Raw genomic sequence first — 17307 nt, forward strand, 5'->3', positions numbered from 1 at the left:
GCGCAGGTGGAGCAGCAGCGCATGTCAGGAGATTAATTTACTGAAATATCTGGAGTAAAGTCGGTATCAGTCGACTGATAACCGAAGAACCTCTGTATCCAGCTCAGATGTTCGGTGATCGGTGGACTAAACCCCGACCAGCATCATCACGGCTGCATCTTCCCATGAGCATGAATGTGCACCGGGACTGTGTTGATCTGCCGCCGCTGTTTTGACACATGTTTGTCTCTGTGTGGTGACAATGTCACATCATGAATGTGAGGATAACAGCTGCTTGTTTCTGACCTCCGTGTCTGGTCACTGGTCAGCTGGTCTGACCGGGACCAGCGCCGCTAGTGGACAGAGCCAGAACACGACTGCAACAATATTCACCCCCGTCAACAGGCTCGTTCTCCTGAAAGACACCTGTAGTTCAAATACATAAATATCTCCGCTGTTTTTCATCATCAGTTCCTGCATCGGCAGGACTTGTAGTCTCCTGACAGCTCTGGTTGAACAGCCCCACAAACCATCTCAGATCGCGCTGTTTTATTTACCGGGATCACAAGAAAACCAGAACAGTGATCTCCTCTCCATCCTGTTTATTTATCTTTTATCTCCTGTTGATGTTTATTTATCTTTTACTGCACCAACTCCAAATATTAATCACTTTTCTATGTGAACAGCGCTAACGCAGTTCAAACAGCAGGTGTATCCGCCCCTTTAATCTGATTGGTTTAGAGTGAATCGTCCCCCACGTGGGGTGCGCTCTTATGATTGGCTGGAACAAATGAAGACATCTGATTGGTTGCAGATCCTTCCGTGTTAAAAAAAAACCCATTTGTGGATCTAGTCACGTCAGGGGAGTCTCAAAACTCACACACAAATCCAGCGCAGCTCACAGACAAAAAAATATTTGTAAATCAGGTTATATTTGTGTGTGCATCAAAAATACATTTGTGAATCTTGTCCTGTGCACGTGTGAATTGTTCTGTGCACGTGTGAAACTGTGTGTGTATTTGCAAATCGGTCTGTGCATTTGTAAAACTTGTCCTGTGCATTTGTGAATTATGAGACTGTTCTAGCTCCATATTAAGGTTGGACGACACATTGATATGAAAAAACTAACGTCTACGTTTTCAAAGCCAACTTTCAGCTTGCTTGGCAACATTAGCATTTAGCAAACTTCTGCAGATGGTCGACGCCGAGGGCCGTTGACTTCGTGTCTTCCGCTGAAGCCGTGACGTGAGAAGCTTTGAGGAAACCATCTAGAGAGATTCCCGTGTTTCTTCAGGTAGCGAGTCGTCTGCTCTGGTGGTCCATTTACACGTCGTGTATCAGTCAGAACCTCTGAAATGGTTCAGGTTCTTACTCTAAAACTAAAGATTTGGGAATTTTAGAGTGTGCAAAGCATTGAAAACAAATTGTTCTCCGCCTTCATTTGCCACCATCTTGGGGTTTTTTTTGTCATAAAATGTATGCCAGACACTTTCACAGGCCACATGTGTACTGTGACAGCTTGAAGGTAAAAACATCCTCTACTGCTGAGTAGGTGTCTCTGCAGTCTAACTCGTAAGAATGGTCACTCGCTATTAACGCTGCTGGGTCGCCATGTGCAGACTGAACGGGTGGCGGGTTCGGAATGACAGAAATGTTCTCATCACTCTCTTTCTCTTTCAGTATGTGTGTGAGTGTTCATGACCATGTTGCTTCCAGACTGTCAGTGTGCTTCTGTGGGAGACAATAATTCAGCTTTGAGTGGTTCTTCGTTCTCAGGATCGTCAGGAGACACTGATAATTAACATATTATGAACTAAATACAGGATTTTGTTTTGTTTCTGAAGTAAACAAACTGAAATAAATAAATAAATGACAACCTCACCTTGCAATGATGGACTTATTTATAAAACTGGTTATCTATTGTTACAAAGTACTGTAATAACATGCTCACGGCTTATGTTTATAAGTTAAGGAAATCGTTATGAGATAGTTTGATCATAGTGGTTTATTCATCTTAGGGCAGGTCGTCATTCAGGTGGTGGAGATGTGCTTTTCTCATATGAAGGTTGGTGGTTTAATGCCTGGCCCATGTGCGTGTCGGTGCCCGGCACCAATATGCATCGTACGGCAAAAAGTACAACAATCCCTGAGTGCGTGTGTGCGAGGAGGTGAATGGGAAGCACATGAAAGCGTTACGTGGAACCTGGATAAGGTCAAATGATCCATAAAGTGTGAACCGTTTAAATAGTTGCAGTGCAGGGAGCATGAGGGGCGATTTTCAACGTTAGCTTAAGAAAGATCTTAATGCCACAAACTCTCACCAGTGGATTTTCCACTGTGTGAAATGTTGCAAGTTGTGTGGGGAAATTCCAGAATCTGTTAGTCATTTCCCATGCGCAAGCGCGGCTGGCGGTTTGCAGCAACATTGTTTTCAGGAGAGCCGTCTCTTCTACAACAACCCCCCTGCCCCCCCACCCCCCAACCATTTTGATGCATTTCAAAACTTTTCTCAACTAAAATACTTTTTTACCCACGAAAAGGGGGAAAAAAAACTCCATGTGCCTGAAAGGCAGGGCAGTCTTCACTGACAACATTTCTTTTTCTTTTTGCTCCTTCCCTCCGTGCGGCTTCCTGTCCTGACGAGCCCCAGTGCGCCGCTCTGATTGGCTCCTCTCTGTCACAACTTCCGTGCAAACGAAAACACAGGACTGTCAGCTGTGACTGAGTGCAGAAGTGCACATATGTGGAGGTAAAACTCAAGTTTTGACACATTGATTTGTCCCCGGAGGTCTGTTTATCTGCAGCCAGAGAAAACAGAGGAACATTCACAGGAAGTGGAGGCGACTGCTGCTATCTGGGAATAATAGAGGAGTGTGGAAGAAGTTGTTTCCTAAAGACTGAAAAATGGGCAGTGAATACCAATCACTGACTTCAGCAGAGTCGTGCAGGACTTTGATTTCAGGTATGTTTCTGTTTCCCTGCTAGTTTATGAGGAGCTGATTCTGCAGTAACTCCAGTAAACAGATGATCATAGACTTGTTTCAGTCTATATTGGATCTTTTCTGTTTGTTTCTTTTATTTAGATACTGATATTACAGCCTGGTTTCACTTCAGAACATGTGGTAGGCGTGTCTTGATAAAGCTCCTCTCCTGTCAGATGGCAGTGTTTTACTTTGACGGTCGTTTTAGATGAAGATTGCTCCCAGGACATGATGGTTAACCCTAAAAAGACATTTTAACTGATAAAAAGTAATGGATTGGTAGTGATAGAGAAGTAAAATAGTGATAGACAAGTTGGACTTTGGGGGCTTGAACTCAGGTCTTTTACTTCAGAAAGATTCATGAATGAATGCACCACGACGAGTAGGAAAAAAGGTTGTTTTTTTTAGATTTTTGCAGATTTAAAAAGTAAAAAACAAAAAGGAAAGCAGTGATGTTGCCTATATACTTCTCACAAATGCAACTCGCAACATTTTATCTTAAGATGGATTTCCTAATCGAAAGGATTGCTGCCAAATATTACACAGCACTCACACCATGAAAATGGCACTTTTCCACTAGCACCTACTCGGCTCTACTCATCTCAACTCGGCCTGGTTTCTTTTCCATAACAATTCAGCACCTGGAGCAGAAGTAGGAGGTTGGAGTGAAGCTGCTGTGACGTATTTGATTGTGTATCTAAAGGAAGAAGACAACAACACTAAAGATGTAGAACCTGGAGGAGATGATAGATGTGCTGCTGGGTCTGTGGCTTGTGTTTGATATCAAGTTAAAAAATGAGAGAGAGAGAAACTTCAAGCGGCGACTCTTTTAAAAAAAATGTGTTTGTCTCGGCGCTGCTGAAAAGTCAGCTGGAGCCGTGAGCAGCTATGAAGAGACAGAGCTCCTGGTAGATCTGGACGTTCCTTATCTCCCGTCTAGATCTTTTTAATTCTCTCCTCAGCACCAGGTTTATGAACATCTGACCCTCAGAGTTGGATCACGCAATAGACTTCTGCTGCCATTGCTGGTCGAATAAAATGAACAAGAATCCGTCAGAGTCTCTTTCTCTGATTTCCTCCTCCTGACTCAGACGTCTGACTCCAACCCCCCGACCAATCGGTGGCCTGTAGTGTGATGATGTCAGATACAGCCGACTCAGCAGCTTAGAACCTCGGCAGAATAGATACAGAAAAGTATCTACTCGACAAGTTAGACCCCTAGTGGAAAAGCGCAAAACCGAGTCGAGTCAAGTCGAGTCTGAAATCACAGCTTTTTTAATGTCCTCTTCATTCAGCTGGGAGGGCAGAATGCGTATTCTTTGATTTTGGCGATGTCGCCTCCTTGCCACAATAACAGCAACCATCGGTGCGTAATGCTGGGCAGATTAGCACCTTCCTTTCCAACGTATTAAATACAGACGCAATCACAATCCCTGCAATAACTTTCAGGCTTGGTAAATCTCATTGCGCGTGGTAAATGAACCTATTTGCATTTTCCCCTCCCAGTATTTAGCGCTTTCTGGCGGGTACGCCCCATATTGATTATTCATCAGGGCAAAAGTACTAAATGAACAGCGTGTGCTATTTTGCTCATTTGAGAGGCGCAGTCCTCTTTGCACGCTGTTAGTAGATCAGCTTGCACATTGGTTTGCGGGTGCTGTCAAGTTTGCACACGTTTTTGCGCAAACCTTTAGTAAATCAGGCCCCTAGTGGGAAAGAACCAAACCGAGTGGAGGCGAGTCAGTAACTGTTTTGATAAATCTGTCACATTTAAATGTAAAACCTTGATTTTGCTTAATTTCTCTCTTACCGTTAACAGAACAAAACAAAAACTAAAAACACCTCACACATGTACAAAGTCAGCGAGTGAACTCTTAAATCTGAAAGCCTAAGATAGCGTAAGTAGTTAGAAGGCATCACGATACATGAGCAGAGGAAATGTCCTTCTCACCTATCATTAGTTATGGGCATGCCAAGTAATGGCATGACCATATTGCAATCGTCCAGAATGGCCCAAAGGGCAATGTTGCTAGCATTTTGCTAACAAGCTAAAGTCGCAAAAGTCCCACGTCACACCAGCGGGTGTACAGCATGACCCCGCACTGATGTGGAAAAAAAAAATCCCCAAAAACTAAAACACGTCCGAAAAAATGAGGAAAAACATGAAAATGAAGGCGATATATTGGTATACAGAAAAGTTTCCCTTTTCTTATTATTCTTATTATTCCGCACTTTTTTTCGTCCGTTAATACGGCCCGAACCGCAACGTGCACCCATGCATGGCATACATCGTTGGATGCGTGTCCATCGTGATTCGATGGGTATTACTTTTCTCAGTAATAGGGGTTACCGTGGCAACGCTAGTTGCCAAAAAGCAAAAAAAAAGGCGAAAATTCCCGCGCTTATTGCTCGGCCGAACTTTATCGTAGAGACATCGTTCAAACTTTGAAACACTCGGCCCGATAGTCTTTAAAGGACCATACAACTACATCATTCTAGTTATTACGGTTTTTGCGATATTTAACTTTCAATTTAAAAAAAAAATCTCTTTTATTTTGGACGTTTGTTGCTAGGCAACGGTTTATCGTACAGACATCATTACAACATTGACAAACCCGGGACGCTTTGTACTGCAACATATTTTAGTCTCGTCAAGCTAGCTATTACGGTTTTTGAGATATTACACGTTGCTCATTTTGACGCTAACGGAATTTTGGACGCTTGTTGCGCGGCAACGCGATATCGTAGAGACTTTGGTTCAACGTTAAAATACTCAGCTTGATGTGGACTACAACATACTGAGGTCTCATTACGCTGTCGTTTACAGCTTTTGAGATATTGAAGCCAAATTGTCCCATTCTATCCTATGGGGCTTGTTACTATGGCAAAAAAAACCAATGCATTTGTATGGGGGACCATGTGAATAAACAATCTGTTAATGCTGTCCGAACCGGAACGTGCACCCATGCATGGCATACATCGTTGGATGCGTCTCCATCGTGCCTCGATGAGCATTACTTTTCTCAGTCAAAAGTGTTACCGTGGCAACGCTAGACGCCAAAAAGCAAAAAAAAAGGCGAAAATTCAGACGCTTATTGCTCGGTCGAACTTTATCGTAGAGACATCGTTCAAACTTTCAAACACTCGGCCCGATTGGCACTAACGGACCCTACAAGCTCATTATGCCAATTATTAAAATTTTTGCGATATTGACCTTTAATTTTTCTTTTTTATTTCCATTTGACTTTGGACGCTTGTTGCTAGGCAACAGATTATCGTAGAGACATCGTACAAATGTCCCCTGACTCGGCACGCTGTGGACTTCAACATACTCAAATCTCATGAAGCTGGTATTTAAGGAAATTTTATGTCAAAATCCAGGCCAAATGGCCCCATTCATTCGGATGGGGTTTTGTACCATGGTGAAAAAAAAAACCTATCCGTTAACGTAGCCTGAACCAGAACGTGCACTCATGCATGGCATACATCGTTACATGCGTCTCCATCTTGCCTCGATGGGCATTACTATTCTCAGTCAAAAGCGTTACCATGGCAATGCTAGATGCCAAAAAGTGCGCCCCATTAATAACTATTGGGAGCACAGGAATGAATGAAATACAAGCGTAAAAACACCTCAAGCTGACATAGAACCACCCCGAACACAACCACTACAGCCCCAAACCAAAGCAGCGAGAGGGGACGAATGGGCGGTAGGGCATGCCCATATCAAAATTTCCAGAAATTTTCTAGTTAGGTGTTGCACTTGTTTGGGCTTTAGTGCATGTTTTCTTTAAATGTGATGTCAAAAGCCAGCAGTGAGGCAAGGGCTGCACATGTTTTGACACAGCAAGAACAGCCGTATATTTAATACTTTAGAAAGACATACTTTAACTAAGTGAGCCAAAGTTTGGGTCAAAACCATGTAAACAGAGCTGTGAAATTCAAGCTGCTGCAGATACGGCACCGTAGAAATGATATGCACTTACTGTGAAGTAAAAGGGACAATCAGACTTTAGATTCATTTTCATTTTCATTTCAAATTGAATCATCTGAAGCATCAAAACCGTGATTTCCCTGTACTGTTATGTGGCTGATTGTGTGCCTGACAGAAGGAAGGTTTCCCCTTGGAACTGCGGCCGATGTCTTTCTTTGTGAAGAAATATTAGGCTGATTCTTAGTTGACAATAAAAGTTCCTGATGGATGTGGCCCTGTGGCCTGTGACGGACTGGTGACATCACCGGGGCCTCGATGCTTGTAGACTACGAGTGGATATCAGAAGACATCAAATCTCATGGATCCCAATAAAATAAAATAAAATCTTATTCACCAATAAACAAACAATTAGGAAAGTGCGATGAGAGAGGAAAAACAAGGTCTTCAACTTAAATCTGTCCTGAAATGATTTAACTGAATTCTTCTGCACTGATTCATTTCATTAAGCAGTTTGGTCACGTAGCATTCAGATAGAAATAAAAAACTCCACTTCTGCGCGTCAACTGCATTTTCAGATGGAGGAAAAAGCTTCTAATAACCAGGAATGTCTGGGTTTTTTTTTAAAAGACATATTTCCATAATAATATCAATCTGTTTACTTCAACATTTCTCAAACCGGCTGACTTGATTCTTATGGAATGCAAATACGAGTCATTTAACTTGAATCTGGTATTTACAGTTTGCTGAAACGATTACACCTGTACGATGTGATACGATACAGGAGCTGCTGAAGTTTCACACTTGTAGGAAAGTTGTTGCGAGGGCTCAGGTTTGTACATCTGTTCTTCATTGTGAAAGAGACCAGCGATGATTTACTCTCCCATTCCAGAGATGCTAATCAGAAAGATGGATATTCTGACTCTAGAAAATGTGCTTTCTGGCCCTAAAATCTTCATCCATCTCCAATCCCGCTGATGTCCTGAATCACAATTGGCATCAAACAACAAAGTAGCGGTGGAGGGAAAGTCATTGTTTAGGCAGCAGCTAGACAAGCTTTAGGCCTGAGCCTGGAAATTCATGACATCCCTGGTGTCAGCTTACAAGTCCACCAACCCCCACCCAATAACGGCCCACCCCCCACTGCAGCCAGATGGCTGCCACACAGGCCGTCTCTTGCCCAGACCATGCTGATTTCCCATCATTCTTGTCTTAATGAGGTCGTTAGCATTGCAGTGGACAATTAAATTATCCAAAATCTGGCATTTTCCTCACATGTTTACTTTCTAGTGCACAGTACTAGCGCTGCGGATACTTCAGAAAACACCGCTCAATGTGACTGCAGCTGTTTGAGACGAGGCTCTCTTTCCCGGTGCCATCTTCAACCCACGTGACTCGTGCATGGGATATTAAGCCATGAATTAAAAAGGAAGGAGAAAACAGAATCACAGACTAATGGAAAGCCGTGTTCGGGAGCGCCAGGCTGCATCGACAAGAGCTGTTGACAGAACTGGTTGCTGCAGCCTCATCAGTAATAACAGCGTCACCCTTTGTAGAAACAATGCAGCCCAGAGCGGCGGCTGCTGCACAGAGGGTGTTTTGTTAGCTGTTAAATCGTGCAGAGCGGGCGTCTTCAGCCAGTTAGTCGAGCAGCCTCCTTCATGTGGAACACAACCGTAATACTGACACTGCTGACAGTTAATTACGGGAGTCACAGATCACGCAGATGTGTCAGCTCAGCCGCGATTGACATGCCACATGTTTACATCTCTGTTGTAATGCTGTTTCTAGTTATTTTCCCAGCTTGCAGTGCTGTTATTTAGTCGCAGAAGTGCCTCCGGGCTTGCCATAATGATCGTAAAAGCAGCACAGATTCAGGGGAGTGAAACGCTAAAAAGGACTTGTGGGTATAATTGGAGAACCTGCCATCCCAGTAACTTAAGAAATATTTGAGGTCAGGCTGTTGAATCATGCAGACTCTGTCTTAGATAGACCATGGGTCTCTGTAGGTATGTTTCTGTACGTGGCTCCACTATTTTCTGCACACTCCTCCACACACAAAGTTATTCTGGCAGAGGCTGAACTTCAATCTCCAGGCTGAGGGCAGACGGAGAAGTAGCTACAGTAATACACGTGTTTTTGTCACTGTAGTATTTGGGAGGAGTCTCAGAGGAAGCTGCAGGCCAGGCGGTCCGTGTCAGCATCGTGGTTGGGGAGCAGGAGGCCGCCAGACGCCGCACGTTCATCTCAAAAATTAGGACTAATGAAAGACATTTTTTGAAAAGAGAGGAAAAGTTGGAGAGGTTTCTCTCGCTCCCAGCTTGTCTCAGACACGTCAGCGCTCGCAGAGGTGCTGCACATGCCTGGTCAGTAATAAAATCTGCTAACACAGATTGCGGTGGGTTACATTAAAGAGCCTTTGATTAAAAAGTTTTTTCATGTGGAAATAGATCATTCACCCCGAGCGATGTTGCTCAGCGAGAGGCCCAGAGGAGACAGCAGCTTCTGAGGCAGCAGTTTACGCCGACTCTGGCGAGCTCATACGGGACAGCCGGCCCTCGCTGCCGTCTCCCAGTCTCTTAATGGGATGAAACCAACGATCCTGGCTCCTGGCTAAACTATTCACTATTTAACTTCAAAGCTGCTGTTGGGGAATCATGGCATCAGACTGTATTGGCAAAGTTTGATGTGAAATCAACAACAAAGCACAAAAAAACAAAACAAAACCACCTTTCTTTAACAAGCATTAGGCATTGAGTTTGAAGAGAGTGATAGCAAATGATGTTTTTAACAGTTCCAACCTGATGAAGCATTTAACAGTGAACAGCTGACTGTGTTTCAGCTGTTGACTGGACACTGAGTACCGCACCTACGACACAGCACATACAACACCGTGTATACTGCACACCGCTTATATAGAGGGTCTGCATTGATGTCACTTTCCCACTGGACCAGCCCGCCTTACTCGCACTGAGTGGCAAAAATGGCTGCAACTAGTGGAGAAGACGGGATAACAGCTGATTATCGGCTTAAATTAAAGGCAGTTGGACTTGACAGAGACCCGTACAGTTACCAAGAACCAGTGGTCCATGGACATTAATATTTGGTACAGTTACCAAGAACCAGTGGTCCATGGACATTAATATTTGGTACAGTTACCAAGAACCAGTGGTCCATGGACATTAATATTTGGTACAGTTACCAAGAACCAGTGGTCCATGGACATTAATATTTGGTACAGTTACCAAGAACCAGTGGTCCATGGACATTAATATTTGGTACAGTTACCAAGAACCAGTGGTCCATGGACATTAATATTTGGTACAGTTACCCCAAGAACCAGTGGTCCATGGACATTAATATTTGGTACAGTTACCAAGAACCAGTGGTCCATGGACATTAATATTTGGTACAGTTACCAAGAACCAGTGGTCCATGGACATTAATATTTGGTACAGTTACCAAGAACCAGTGGTCCATGGACATTAATATTTGGTACAGTTACCAAGAACCAGTGGTCCATGGACATTAATATTTGGTACAGTTACCAAGAACCAGTGGTCCATGGACATTAATATTTGGCCACCAATCCAGTTTCCTGATATTTATATGTACTTAATTTCTACGCTTGGGAAATACACGAAGCAAAGCTTGAAGGCTTACAAAAGTCTTGACGCTTGGTCCGACTTCAAGGCAGGATTTGTTGTAGAAATTAAAGTGATGAGGACACCGAACTTTATGATTTGACCGTTTAACGTTAGCTACCAGAAAATCCAACATTACCTACAAAATGGGAACCACAAATCCACGTTTCGGTGCCTGGAATCCAGTTGTTTCTGTGAATTGCAGTGATCCATTTGTCTCTCTTAAGCTTATTTTTCAGCAGTCTGTAAAACGATAACTCCGATTTCTTGCTAAATCTATGAGTACAGTCGATCGCACAACAGATCTTTCCCATTTTAGATGTTTTCCAGTTGCTCAAACTGAAAGTTTACGCTGACACTCAGTCTTTCTGACACTCAGTCTTTCTGACACTCAGTGGGCGTAACCCGCTGTGAAGTCGCATCTGTGACGTCATGCACATTCCCTCTTTACTGCATGATATTTGATGGCCTGTTTTCAACGGTCCATCATCAGTCCCTACCGGTGATGGGCGGGCAGGTGTAGACATGACACGCGATCGCCCAACATTTTCAACCAACCTGACCGCGACTGGAACTGTAGATTTTGATACCCGATCTGCAGCGCCACTATTTTTCTTTTTTCAAAAACAAAACAAAGGAATGTGAGCTCTTGATTAATCATTAGCTCAAGGTGATAGGAAAAGCTAACGCAAGTGTTGATATGTTAATGTACCAATATGTATATAGTCTATAGATATCCAGCTGAGATTTTACAGCATTAGAAAGACACAATGTCGCGCACCGACTTAAAAAAGGGATTTCCTTTATTCTTGGATACATCTGAAACATGTTACAGGTGTCATGGCTAAAATCAGACGTTGTTGAGAACCTTCTTTATTAATTATAGCTGAATTAATGACAATGATAATAAATATGAACACAAAAGACCATCCAGGAGGCTTGGCTACGTTGAAGCTGCATTTGATTTGATTTGAAAAGAAAGTTTCCCCCGTGCTGGGGATAATCATGGTCTTTCTTCCATCACCTGCCGTCACCTGTGTGGAAAGTTGGTGCTGCATCTTTGTTGCCAGTCGGCCAAGGATATCCTAGAACTTAGGACTGATATAGTGTTTGCATTTCTATATTCTATAACATTGTATTTAAATTTAAATTTTCAAAGTGCAGTGATTATTCTAACCCGCCTGACCGAACCCGACCCAAATATCATTGTGCATGTTTTTGTCTGACTCATCGCCGCGGGTGACCGGGTCGACCGCTCAATTCAGACCAGCCCCCGCGTCGTTGTTCCCCCCGTAGCATTTACCACAGCGACAGGAACAGAGTGGGACGGAAAACTGTGCTCGGTTTAGAGGAAGAGATCATGTGACCACGTACGACTGAAGGTAAATGCTAAACCAAAACATAAACTCACGCACAAACAAGGGCAGTGGATCATCACCACACCACATTTGCACATTTGAGCTTATTTCAGTTTCATAGCTTGTTTTGATCCCGTTTCAACGCTCCTTCAACGCAGCGATGAACTCTGCCCCAAAAAGGCAAACGTTAGAAGCACAGATTGACCGCTAATGACCAGTTAGCAGCAGCTGAACAGACAGTTCTTTTACAAACAGTCCTTTTTATGTACTTTCTGTACAAACTTTAAGGTACCTTGACCTGTCTGTAGCAAACCTATCCACGCTGTCACTTCAGTGGAACGACATTTTGAGTCTTTACAGCAGCTTAAAATAACAGTTTATCTGGATGGAGCTTCTTTGCTCCTTGTGCTACATTAATTGCCACTTTGCTGCCAACACATAATCTGTTCTAACTCAAAAGTGCTTAGATTCACATCATTGTGGTCCCAACATCATCTTACACTCCTCACCGCTTAATAAAAGAACTATGGTTGATTTAATATTCCTTTAAAGGAGAGCGCAGCTCCACAAACTAGTTTGACCAAGTAAACAAGCTCCGTTTGGCCCACACACTACTGTTTTGTGTGCACGAAACTTTTCACTGTTAAATATTCCGTTTGTGGTGAAAAACTCAACTTGAGGAGCTTTCACACGCATTAGTTGCTCTTCAATTAGGACGGCGGTTTCAACGCCTCTGCAGGTTTTCTTGGTTCCTTCCTGAAAGTTTTCACAACACACTTTACTGCTTAAATACTGCACAGTCTCAGTTGGGATGTGTTGTGTTCACATGAAACAGCCATGGCTGCTGTGTTCACCCAAAAGCTGTCCAAGAGCAGTCGATGGAGCAGTCGATGGAGACGCCTCAGGGTCTGCACCTTCCAGGGAAACAGGAAACTGTTTCCACCGAAACATCGTTTTCATAGCACCGCCATCGTGCATCCAACTTGTCGTAAACAATAAGTTGGAAGTTGACACAAATTGTCCCGCCCACTTTCTGAATTTGTATCTGTCAGAGAGCATGTTGGTTAAAGTGGATGGAGTGAACAAACAAAGGTTGTAAACAGCTCTGTAAAAGGGGATGAACTTGCACGTAAAGATAAGGATAAAACACTTCAATGCAACAACCAGTCAAGTTCTCACCGGTACAAGCTTCACTTATGGCTTCGTTCTACAAAAACAGCGACTTCTTCCCACCACACCTGCTACCTGAGTATCCCGGAGGTGAGTGTGTACCATCTCACCGTGCCAACTAAACCACTGACACTTTCACTTGTGAGCAGCCGGTTTTACCTGCTGATCCACTGCTGGCAGAACGAAACCAGCAAAGGTGGTGAGCCCATGAATGTAGTCGGTGTCCCGGTGGGGGAGGCATGGACCAAAATCACTGAACTTTTGACATTATGGACATCATTGAGCAGATTAGGCCCGTTCTGTCCTCACAAAACGTCATCTCTGTGCTTTGCTTCTCCGATGATGTAAGAGAGCTGCATTCTTTAGCGTTTTAACAATGTTTCAAGGACCTGAACACGCTTTCTCTCTGTTGCTCTGACTTTAACTCGCCCCTCTCGGCCATCTCTACCTTGGGATGTGGTTTAAGATTAAAATGACCTCAATAGAGAAATGACAGATCCAGAAAAGATGTTTGGAGTATATTGGATGGTCCAGAGCCACTGCCTAGTGGCCATTGGAGGGATTGCATTTAAAGCCACTTTTTAAAAACAGCCTTTGTTTGTTTGTTCCCTTCCTGTTTCTTTGTGTTGGAAATGGTTTTTTGATGCAGTCTAAGATGAGATTGCAATCAAAGTTTTACCTTTCAGATAGATAGATAGATATGTTAGAGCATTGATAAAATCCTAACATGATTTAGCAGTAAGCAAATTGGCCAAATGATAAAGAAAAACTTCTATCAAAAAAATTGTAATATTAAAAAGTAATCTAATTCTTTAAGCAGTACGCTGTGCTATAACTGTCACTGTAATGTCGCCTGCTGCAGGTAAGTTAGAGCCCCAAATGGATTTTCCTCATCCCCAGTGGGAACCAAATAAACGTGTAATTCTCCAGGGATCTGTAAAGAGTTTGTTTAAGGCTGTAATAGGAAAAAGGTAAGAAAGATCTGGCATGGGTGTTAATGCAAACAGGGATTAGCCTCTGGTTCTGTGTGAAAGCGCTCATAACCCCCGTTTCCTCCTCTTTTACAGAGACCTCCGAATGCTTCATATGCAGGGACGGGGAAGTTAAAACTGGTGAGCCACTGAGCCATTTCTGTGACTGCAAGAACTTACTGGCCCATCACATGTGCCTATCTACGTGGATCCAGAGGGTAAGAACGGCTCTTCACACAGGAAACACCCATATCTTGACTTTCAGGGAGGCTATTTTTCCTCGTCGTCGGTCAAAATACGAAGGGAGAAACATCTGTGGCGGATTTCTAGACGTGAATAAATGCTTCTTGGCTTCTTAGCATTCCTTATTGAGACCAAATATTGCTGCCTAATGAGCTATGTTTCAAATAGCAATAGCAATTACTTTTAATGAGGGTTGCTAATAATGTTAATGCATCAGAGACTCGCTGCCTCATAATAGACTGGCAGAAATCCAGCAGGCTATCATGCCGCCGACACCTGTCACCTAAAGCAGAACAGCACATTAACATTTGCATTCCTGTTTGAACCGGGAGGCACACAAACAGAGTAGTCAGCTGGCTAGTTGCTACATCACAAACTCTAGCAGCTCTCTTCAGACTCCTGCTATCGCTGCCAGAACACAAATGCCAAATTAGCCATTTTTTCTTTCTAAAATAAAATCAAAAAGTGTGGCCGAAGGAGGTTTGATGGTGTAAACATGTGAATCCAGTTGCTAACTTAACAGCCAAATCTGCAGAAAAGAGGTGAAGACCGTCGGAAGTATGTACATGAGTTTTGATGTCATTAGACATGAGCCTGCACTTTACAAGTGTTTTACTTAATTTACTGTAACTGATATTCTGCACATTGTTTGGTGCTAAACTGACTTCTAAGTAGTCACAGTATGGTTCAATGATGGTGGTGAGCCCTGGAGGCTAAAATACTCCTCCATTTTTTAAAAATCATGTGAAATTATGAGTTTCCTGCCACGGAACTCTATCCCAGCAGACATCCCAGATGTGACGGTCAATCCAGAGGTGCATTGAAGAGTAATACCCATCACCTCCACTAGGAGTTGGCTTTGAGACACGTCTGACTTCATCTGCTCTGATAAAAACCTCACTTTTTTACATGCCGCTGTGTTTGCTCATGGTCCTGAAAATCTCCTGAAAATAATTCAGTTTTCATAGATGTACAACCATCTTTTATCTATACCCACTTGTCCTTACTCAGGGTCATGTGACCTGCCTATCCCTATCCCAGCTGTATCCAGGAGGCCGGGGTACGCCCTGAATAGGTCACATTTCCATTTAATATACATTTGTATCCCCTTTTATCACCCAGTGCTCCTACCTAAGTATCAATCCTGGACATTGCTCCCTCTACCAACCCCGGGAGGGCCCCTGCTCAAGCCTCGTTCTTTCAACCCCGAAGTGGGAGACACCAAAGATGCTCAGCAAAAACAAACGCGCTGCCGCAATTTGTGCCATTCTGTGTGGCGATAAATGAAAAAAGATTAGACAAGGTCGTGATTGGACAAGGAATTGGCCGGGCAGACGTTGGAAATGCTGTCTTTTTTTCTGCTATTAAAACATGATTTGTAATGTGAATTTGCAACACTTTAAACTTCAAATAATAGTTTTTGACGTAACAGATTGAGCATGCTCTCTGGGAAAGGATGAGGCAAATCGGGTCGTAGCTGCTTCAACTGTGTGATTCCTTCACGAGGAGCGACCAGGATTTCAAACACGTTTGATTTTCTTGCGAGCACAAGATTTGTGAGCGGGAGCTCGTCGTGAGGTGTTAATCTCTCGTCGTTACCCCACGTTTACTGCACAAGGCACGACCAATGATTGGGTTGAAATCTGGCCCAATCCAAAAAAATAGTCGCACGACTGGAAAATCGGTTCAAAACGAGCCGACAATCGCACAGTGTCTGCCCGGCTTTAGGAGGCCGCTTCTTTTCACCAGACAGGGTGGGGTTTCTCTGGCTGGACGTAGCACGTGGAAGGATCACGTTATTCCGGCCGGATCCTCCCCACCCCATCTGGCGCCCCGGTTGGCCAGAGGGGGCAGTAGAGCCCAGGACTGCTGCTTGTTTCGGTGGCTTAGTGGTTAGCACTGTTGCCTCACAGCAAGAAGGTTCCCGGTTCGACTCCCTGTGTGGAGTTTGCATGTTCTCCCCGTGCTTGCGTGGGTTCTCTCCGGTTACCCCGGCTTCCTCCCACAGTCCAAAAATATGCGTAGTAGGTTAATTGATGATTCTAAATTACCCGTAGGTGTGAGTCTGAGTGTGTCTGGTTGTCTGTTTATATATGTGGCCCTGCGATGGACTGGTGACCTGTCCTTTCGCCTGAAATGAGCTGGGATAGGCTCCAGCAGACCCCCGTGACCCTGCAAAGGATAAAGCGGGTTTACAAAATGGATGGATGGATGCTGCATGTTTTTGTGAGGGTAGCACACATTAGCTACCCAAGGGAACACAGGGAGAACATGCAAACTCCACACAGAAAGATCCTTTCTCCAACCCCACCCAGGGTGTGGGTGCTGAAGTCATGGGGGAACTAACACGCACTTCAGCGCCCATGCTCTCCGGCGGGAATTGAACCCAGGTCCTTCTAGCTGCACTACCAGCTGCTGACTTGAAATTACCTTTCAAGTGTCACTTCCTAACTCCACCCTCGTGTCCAGATATCCGTTTTTGGTCTCACAAAAGACAAACATGGTGATAGCCAAATATTGGCACTTCAGAAACCTTCAGGTGATCTCTGTTCGTTCTATATGTCATGATAAAGGTAAAGAATTGTAATGCATGATGGGAAATTAAGAGTCCAATTTGTCATTTGGACATCAGCATAATTGGCACTTGAAGCTGAGGAGCAGATTGACCCCGTCACGTCTGCGCTCTGATGAAGTGCGGCAGCTGCTTGCATCCATCTGCAAATCATATTCTGATCCAGGGTTTGTTTGTAAGTTTAGGCACTTCACAAGCAATAAGTATAGATTAATCAAGAAGAAAATGTTTTTCCACTTCCGTGAGCGAGCTATAGCTCTCTCAGGACACTCCACAAGTGGCAGCAACATGATGTAGCAGACCTTTCATCTGCACCACCCAGCTGTCAGAGTGAAAAGCCACTTCCATTAAGTGTGTCTTCCCACTATACTATTATATACAGAGACACACAGGCACACGGAGCAGACACGTACCGGCACCGAGCCCCTCTCTGCTCAAAGTGTGTGCTGACGCTCCCA

The 17307-nt window shown here is 43.9% G+C and overlaps 1 protein-coding gene across 1 annotated transcript in view; it reads left to right on the forward strand.

Annotated features, from left to right (window-relative positions):
- Positions 1 to 2680: 2680 nt before the first annotated feature.
- The window catches only part of LOC133457691 (uncharacterized), a 102530-nt gene continuing 87903 nt past the window's right edge, over positions 2681 to 17307 (forward strand). The window contains exons 1-2 of the mRNA XM_061737000.1: positions 2681 to 2941; positions 14131 to 14252. Of these exons, the coding sequence (XP_061592984.1) occupies positions 2884 to 2941; positions 14131 to 14252 (180 nt within the window). The 5' untranslated portion in view covers positions 2681 to 2883. The remainder of the gene's footprint in view (positions 2942 to 14130; positions 14253 to 17307) is intronic.

Source organism: Cololabis saira, chromosome 13, assembly GCF_033807715.1.
Source record: "Cololabis saira isolate AMF1-May2022 chromosome 13, fColSai1.1, whole genome shotgun sequence".
NCBI lineage: Eukaryota > Metazoa > Chordata > Actinopteri > Beloniformes > Belonidae > Cololabis > Cololabis saira.